At 35.3% G+C, this 8951-nt stretch overlaps 1 protein-coding gene across 1 annotated transcript; it reads left to right on the top strand.

The window, feature by feature from the left end:
• Positions 1-3666: 3666 nt before the first annotated feature.
• LOC144254965 (large ribosomal subunit protein uL23) lies at positions 3667-4189 on the top strand. The gene has a single exon (XM_077799013.1). It carries the CDS (start codon positions 3684-3686, stop codon positions 4152-4154), a length of 471 nt encoding a protein of 156 aa, XP_077655139.1. The 5' UTR covers positions 3667-3683; the 3' UTR covers positions 4155-4189.
• Positions 4190-8951: the final 4762 nt, after the last annotated feature.

The following is an 8951-nucleotide window of genomic DNA, read 5'->3' on the forward strand; positions in this document are numbered from 1 at the left end:
CTTGGACTCCAAGGGTAGCCCTTCTCTTTTGAAAACTGTATTATAGAAATTTTCAAACACAAAAAGTAGTACAATAAATCTCCATGTACCCATCACACAGCTCCAAGAGCTTGTGCCAATATTTCGTTTCTCCCTACATACACTTTTCTGAGGTGTGAACTAGAATACTGAAAGCCAATCTCAGAAACCCTAGGTACCACTATATAATCTCTATCAGGGTCTTTGAAATATAAGTCTGACTTTAATACAATCTCCCTATGTAAGGAAGCAGAATTCTATAATAATATATGTCCAGTTTTTGCCATTGGTATCAAAAATATCTTTCTTTAATTTGTTTGAATCAAAATCCAAAAAAGGGGTCAGCAAAATTGGCTCAGTAAGAACCACTGAAAGTTTGCATGCTCCATAAAAGCAATGAAAAACCTGCCACACAGGTCAGAATCATCTTACAGAATTATGGAAATTATTCAAAGACTTCTAACAGCCCAGCTGAGTTTCAATAATAACAGAAAGCTTCATGGCATTTTAACTTTCTTTAGTACTAGATTTTAACAATTATTTTAAATATGTTCCAAGAGCCAAGGGAAATTATGTCTGACGAATTAAAGCAAAGAATAAAACATTTCAAAAAATAGAAGGAAGATATAGAAATTATAAAAAAGAACCAAGTATGAATTCTCAGGCTGGAAAATATAGTATCTGAGATGAAAAATTCACTACCGAGATTCAATAACAGATTCGAGTACAGAGTAAAAGAATCAGCAAGTTTGAAAATAGTATGTTGAAATTAATACAAGGAATAGAAATACTAATGATTAATGAACAAAGCCTCAGTGTCCTTTGGGATACCATCAAGTGTACTAACATACACATAAAAAAGAGGGAGGGGCTGGGGTTGTAGCTGAGTGGCAGAGCACTTGCCTGCGACATGTGAGGCACTGGGTTCCATCCTTAGCACCACATCAAAAAACAAAAAAAAGACATGCTGTTCATCTACAACTACAAAATTTTTAAAAAATAAAAAGAGGAAAGGGGCAGAATATCTGAAGAATTGTAGGAGTTAAGAGTTCCTATATTTGATGAAAATACTAATCTGTATTTCCAAGAAGTTTAACAAACTCAAAATAGGATAAACTTAAAAAGTTCCATACCTAGGGGCTTGGGTTGTACCTCAGTGGTTGAGCGCTTGCCTCGAGTGCGTGAGGCCCTGGGTTCAATCTTCAGCACCACATAAATAAATAAAGATATTGCGTCCATCTACAACTAAAAAAAAAAAAAAAAAGAAAGAAAGGGGAAAAAAAGGTCCATACCTAGACACATCATAAAAAGAGAAAGAATTCTGAAAGCAAGGCAGAAATGACAAGGGAGGCTCAGCAAGCTACCAGAAACTACAGAAGCTGGAAGGTTGATATATTCAATAGAAAATGACTGTCAATGAGAAATTCCATATTTGTCCAAACTTCCAAAAATGAAGGAAATATGAAGATGTTCCCAGGTAAAATAAAATGAAGACAGTTCACCTATAACTGACCTGTCTTGCATGAAGCACTGAATGGAGTTCTTCAGGCTGAAATAAAAGAACCCTGGATAGTAATCCATATGAAGAAATAAAGAGCACCAGTAAAAACAAACATTGAAAAACAACATAAATGTATTTTTTGTTTGTAACTCCCTTTTGGTCCCTGATTTAAAAGACAACTTTACAATGCAATAATTATAAATCTAAAATGGACAAACAATGTATACAGATGTAATTTGTAACAATATCAGCAAAATGGAGAACAGAGCTATCTAGAAGCAAAGTTTTTGTGTTCAATTGACATAAATTGTTATTAATATGAACTAGACTGTTATAAACTAGCCATCAGTGGTAATTCCCTGAAAAGCATAGTTTTTTAAAAATGAAAGCTGGGTGAGGAGGTCCTATAGCCCAACTGACTGGAGGCTGAAGCAGGAGGATTAGGTTCAAGACCAGCCTGGGCAACTTAGCAAGCCCCTGTCTCAGAAAATAAAAAAGGCTGGGGATACAGCTCAGTGGTAGAGTACCCCTGATACTCTACCACTTCCCAGCACTGAAAAGAAAAACTGATAGATTAAAATAGTACAAAATAAGATGTTATAATAAATAATAAAAAAGGCAGAAATACAGGAAATAAGATAACTAAAGGAAATGCCAAATGGCAGAGATAAATCCTGCCTTATCTACAATTACATGTAAATACATTAAACAGATTAAAAGACTATATTTAAAGCATTTTCTCTCACACACACAATCCAAAAATAGTCTTCTAAATATGATCAGTCAAAAACATTACATGAAATTAAAACTACATTGAGATTTCATCTCACTTCAGTCAGAATGGCAATTATCAAACATGTAAGTAACAATAAATGTTGGCAAGGATGTGGGGGAAAGGTTCACTCATACATTGCTGGTGGGAATATACACTGCTCTGGAAAGTAGTATCAAAATTCCTAAGAAAATATGGAATGGAACCACCATTTGACCCAGTTATCCCACTCCTTGGTATATATCCAAAGGACTTAAAAATCAGCATACTATAGTGATGCTGTCACATCCATGTTTAAAGCAGCTCAATTATAACAGCTAAACTATGAAACAAGCTTAGGTGTCCTTCAACAGATGAATGGATAAAGGAAACATGGTATAATAATATACAATGGAATATTACTTAGCCATAAAAAGAAATGAAATTATGGCATTTGCCAATAAACAGATGGAACTGGAGACTACCAGGCTAAGTGAAATAAGCCAGTCCCCAAAAAACCAAAGGCCAGAAATTCTCTCTGATATGTGGATGCTAAAGGGTGAAGGGTAGGGAAGCCTAGAAGTACTTTGGATCAGACAAAGGAGAATGAAGAGAAGGAAGGGGGAATGGGAATAGGAAAGATAGCAGAATGAATCAGATATTACTTTCTTATGTTTGGGTATGAGTACACAAGCAATGTAATTCCACATCATGTATAACAGAAAAACAGGAAGTTGTACTCCATGTATGTATACTTTTTTTTTGTCATGTACAACTAAAAAGAACAAATTAAAAATCATTTAAAAAAACAAATATACAGTCTTCTAAAGAGACATGCTTTCGAGTCAAATGAAAGAGATTGAAACTTCAAAGAATGGAAAAATTACAATAAATATAATAACCAAAAGAAACTAGAAAGGACTACATTAATGTCAGAAAAGGACTTTAAGACAAAAGTTGTATACAAAACGTGCCAGAGGCTGGGGTTGTGGCTCAGGGGTAGAGGCACTGGGTTTGATTCTTAGCACCACATATTAAATAAAATAAAGGTCCATCAACAACTAAATATATACATATGTATGTGTATATATGTATATATTGCAAGTTCAAAGCCAGCCTTAGCAAAAGCGAGGCACTAAGCAACTTAGTGAGACCCTGCCTCTACATAAAATCCAAAAAGGGCTGGGAATGTGGCTCAGTAGTTGAGTGCCCCTAAGTTCAATCCCTAGTACAAAAAAAAAAAAAAATCTGTAAAGTTAAAAAGGTAAATCCATCAAAAAGACAGAATGATTATAAATGTGGATGTACTTAACAAAATAACCCAAAGATATGTAAACAAAACCTGAGAGAACTGAAGAGAGAAATGAATAATTCAACAATAATAATTGTAGAAGAGAGACCCTTTTCACCAAGATGGCGCCGAAAGCTAAGAAGGAAGCTCCTGCCCCTCCCAAAGCTGAAGCCAAAGCAAAAGCTTTGAAAGCCAAGAAAGCAGTGTTGAAGGGTGTCCACAGTCATAAAAAGAAGAAGATCCGCACGTCACCTACCTTCCGGCGACCCAAGACATTGAGGCTCCGGAGGCAGCCCAAATATCCTCGGAAGAGCGCCCCCAGGAGAAACAAGCTTGACCACTATGCCATCATCAAATTCCCTCTGACCACTGAGTCAGCCATGAAGAAGATTGAAGACAACAACACACTTGTGTTTATTGTGGATGTCAAGGCAAACAAACACCAGATCAAACAAGCTGTAAAGAAGCTCTATGACATCGATGTGGCCAAGGTTAACACCCTGATCAGGCCTGATGGAGAGAAAAAGGCATATGTTCGACTGGCTCCTGATTATGATGCTTTGGACGTTGCCAACAAAATTGGGATCATCTAAACAAAGTCCAGCTGTCTAATTCTAAATATACTTTTTTTTCCAACATAAAAAAAATAATAATTGTAGAAGAGAATAGAGAGCCAAGAAGTAAATCCACATACCTGCAACCAACTGATTTCTGATAAGTGTGCTAAGAACACAAACTTCAACCAATGATACTGGGGAAACTGGATATCCACATGCAGAAGAACGAAAAGACCCCTAACCAGTTACAAAACTCAAAATGGATTAAAAATTTATATGTAAACTGGGTATGGTGCCATACACCTGTAATCCCAGCAGTTCAGGAGGTTGAGACAGGAGGATCATAAGTTCCAGTCTAGCCTCAGCAATTTATCAAGACCCAATGCAACTTAGTGAGCCCCTGTCTCAAAAAAAATAAAAAGGACTGGGATGCAGCTCAGTGGTAAAGTGCCCCTGGCTTCAATTCCCTGTACAAAAAAACCAAAAAACAAAAAACTGTGAAACTACAAGAAGAAAACAGGGCACATGCTTTGGGACATTGCAATGGGCAAGGATTTTTTTGAGAAGCCCCCAAAAAGCAGAGACATGAAAGCAAAAATAATAGTAAAAAATATATATACACACACACACATATATATACAAATATACATGGCATATTTATGTAGATAAATGGGATTACATCAAACTAAAATCTTCTGCACAGCAAAGTGAAGAGACAATCTGTAGGATGGTAGAAAATATTTCCAAACTGTACATCTAACAAGGGGTTAATGTCCAGAATATATAAGAAACTCAAAAAACTTAATAGTAAAGAACCAAATAACCCAATTAAAAAGTGGGCAATAGACATTTCTCAAAAGAAGACATAATCAACATCCCTAATCCGAAAATTGCAAATTGAAATCACAATGACATATCATCTCACTCCAGTAAGAATGACAGCTTTTCAAAAAGAAAAAGTGTTGGAAGAAATGTGGAAAAGGGAAACTTGTACACTGTTGGTGAGAATATAAATTAGCACAGCTATTAGGGAAATCAGTATGGATATTGCTCAAAAAGTTAAAAATAGAACTATCATATGATTCATCAATCCCACTACTCTGTATTTATCCAAAGGAAATGAGATCAATATGTTGAAGAGACATTAGCACTCCCATGTTCATTGAAATGCTGTTCATTTAGCTAAGAAATAGAAACAAGTGTCCATCAACTGATAAATGGATAAAGGAAAAGAAAAGGAAATTCTGTCATTTGTGACATGCATGGAATTGAGGCCATTATATTAAATGAAATAAGCCACAGAAAGACAAGAACGTCATAGTCTCACTTATCTGTGGAATACAAAAATGCTGATCTACAGAAGTTGAGAGTAAAATGGTGGTTACCAGGGACTGGGGAGAGTAGGGGGCTGAAAAGTCAGAAGAGGTTGATCAATGAGTACTAAGTTATAGTTAGGAAGGAGTAAGAAATTCTGGTATGGGCCGAAGTTGTAGCTCAGTGGTAGAGTACTTGCCTAGCATGTGTGAGGCACTGGGTTTGATCCTCAGCACCACATAAAAATAAAAATAAATAAAATAAAGGTATTGTGTCTACCTACAACTAAAAAAAGATTTTAAAAAAATAAAAATAATTTTTAAAAAGTTCTGGTGTGCTATTGCACAGTAGTATGACTAGAGATAATTTGCACTTCACAGAGCCAGAAAAAGGAATTTGAATGTTTTGAAGACATATATTTAATTTGATTTAAACATTATACAATGTATACATGTATCAAAACATTATGCGGGGAAAATTAACCTACTGGGAGGGTTCTTGCCAGACAGAACTACAGTTCCATTGTCTCGTGGTCTTGTAATGTACTGGTATAAACAAAATAAATAGAAAAATGAATAAAGAGTGAGAGAAGTGAGAATCAGGTACCTTTTTTAAATTAAAGGACTTTGTTACTTTAGCCACAAAGCTAAAACAGCATTACCTCAGCTCTAAACTAGCCTTGAAGTTAACAGACATGACTTTGTAAATGTATTGTTTTTCTTTGTTGTGATGTCCTTTTATTTTTCCTTTGAAAACTGCTATATGTAAGATAAAATGTAAATTGCTGCCAACTGTAGTAATGATGCTTTTAATAAAAGTGACCCATGATATGCAAAAAAAAACATTATGCGGTATCTCACAAATACATTCAATTTTTAAGTTTTTATGTATCAGTTAAAATAAATTTAAATACTTCCACAAAACCACAATAATTGTTCAAGGCCATGCTGCTTTCAATAATGCCTAGAACTAGACAGAAGTTCAGCAAGAGAAGATTTAACACTATAAATCAACTATCCCTAGCAGACACCTACAAAACATTTCACCCAAAAACAGGAGAATACAGTAACTTCTCAAGTGCAAACATTCTCCATGACAGACCATATGTTAAATCATAAAATAAGAATCAATACATTTTAAAAGCCTGAAATTATACAAACGTGTTCTTTCACCACAATGGCATGAAAGTAGAGATCAATAACAAAGACATTTTAGGAATTCACAAATATGTAGAAATTGAACAACACTCCCAGATAACCAATGAATCAAAGCAAAAATGTAAGGGAAATTAGAAATCATATAAATTTGAAGATGTATACAAGTGAGTATATAACATACTAAAATAATGTATCAGAACATGGATGTAGCTAAAGCAGTGATTAGAGGAAAATTTATAACTGTAAATGCCTAGAGAGAGAAAGAATGGAAAAACAATCCTCAAAATGGGAGAAAATGTCTACAATTCATATATCTGTTAAGGGACTTTTATCTAAAATACATTAAAAACTCACAACTCAATAATAAAAGGCAAATAACCCTATTAAAAATGATCAGGGGCTGGGGTGTAGCTCAGTGGTAAAAGTGCTTGCTGATCATGCATAAGGCCCTGGGTCCAATCTGTGCACTGGGGGGGAAAAAAAAAAAAAAGCAAAGGTCTGAATGGATCTTCCTCAAAGGAAGACATGTAAATGGACAATGTTCAACTCAGAAAATTCAACATCACTAGCCATTAGGGAAAGGCAAATAGAACCCACAATGAGATACCACTGCACACACAAAAAGGTCGCTAGAATTTAAAAAGTAAGTGTTGGAGAAAATTGGAGAAATTTGAACTATCATAGACTGCTGCTAGGAATTTGAAATGGGGCAGCTGCTGTGGAAAATGGTCTGGCAGCTCCTCAAATGATAAATAATTAAACACTCGTCTCAGCGATTCCATTGCTAAAGAAATGAAAAGAGTCCAGGCTTGGCGGCGCATGCCTATAATCTCAGCAACTGGAGAGGCTGCAACAGGAAGATTACAAATTTGAGATCAGCCTGGGAAACTCAGTGAAACCCTGTATCAAAATTTAAAAGGGCTGGGGATGCTCTCAGTAGAGTGTCTCAAGGTTCAATCCCAGTAACAAAACAGAAAAAAAAAAAAAGAAAACATATGTACTGTGAATCTTAAGTAGCATTATTCAGAAATATTCAAAAGGTGGGAAACAAATATTCACCAACTGATGAATGGATTATTTTAAATGTAAGGATTAGGAGTATAGCTTAATGGTAGAGAGCTTGCCTGGCATGTGTGTGGGCTGGGTTTCTTCTCCCAGACCAAGAAGAAAAACTGTGTTGTATCCATACAATGGGATATTATTCAGGGACAAAAAGAAGAGAAACAATAATACATGTATGTGACCTCATGGATGCATGATGCCACCAAAACATGATAGCACACACCTATATCCAGCTACCCTGAGGCTGAGGCCGAGGGTCCCCTTGAGCCCAGGAGTTTGAGCCAGCCTGGGCTACACAGTGAAACACCATCTCCTAAACTAACAAAGAAAAACCCATTGTGTTAAGTGAAAAAAAGCCAGCCACAAAAGGTCATATATTATTTCATTTATAGGAAAGTCTCAGAGAAATTTTTAGAGAGAGCAAATTAGTGGTTGCTCTGAGCTGGGTGGGGAGGATCGGGATGAGCAATGACAGACAAAATAGACTAAAGTAGGCTTCTTTCTGAGGTGGAGGAAATGTTCTAGAATTAATGGTTGCACATATCTTTCCATATCCTAAAAACCAATGAATTGTACATATTAAATGGGTGAACTGTATGGTATGTGAATTATATCTCAACAAGTTGGTTTAAAAAAAGAGATCTTGGGGCTGGGGTTGTGGCTCAGTAGTAGAGCGCTTGTCTAGCAAGTGTGAGGCGCTGGGTTTGATCCTCAACACCACATAAAAATAAATAAAATAAAGGCATTGTGTCAAATAAAAATACATTTTAAAAAAGAGATCTTTCACTTATGTTATTACAGCATTACAATAGTCAAGAGATGGAAACAATCCAAATGCCACTCGTGGAGGACTGCCTGAAGAAAATGTGGTATATATGCCCAGTACCCCCATCTATGATTTCACTTTTTACAGTTTCAGTTACTTACAGTCAATGGTGATCCAAAAATATTAAATGGAAAATTCTTAAAATAAACATTTTATAAGTTTTAAATAATTATATACAGGATATTGTTATAATTTTTCTCTTCTATAGTTGGTTATTATTTTTAATTTATTACTATGCCTAATTTCTAAAGTTTAATTTAGAAATTATAAAAATGTATGAATAGGAAAAACATAGTATACACAGGGTTGGTACTATCCGCACTTTCAGACATCCACCAAGGGTCAACAGAACATTATTAGGCCTTTATAGAAAAGGAAATAATGCCACATATAATAATATTGATGAGCTTGGAGGACATTATCATAAATGGAATAAGCTAGTTACATGATTGCATTTTTATAAGGTATCTAAAA

This window comes from Urocitellus parryii, chromosome 5 (genome assembly GCF_045843805.1).
Source record: "Urocitellus parryii isolate mUroPar1 chromosome 5, mUroPar1.hap1, whole genome shotgun sequence".
Lineage (NCBI taxonomy): Eukaryota > Metazoa > Chordata > Mammalia > Rodentia > Sciuridae > Urocitellus > Urocitellus parryii.

Excerpts from the sequence above, each read along its gene's own strand:
- LOC144254965 (XM_077799013.1), top strand. The coding sequence starts at position 3,684 with ATGGCGCCGAAAGCTAAGAAGGAAGCTCCTGCCCCTCCCAAAGCTGAA.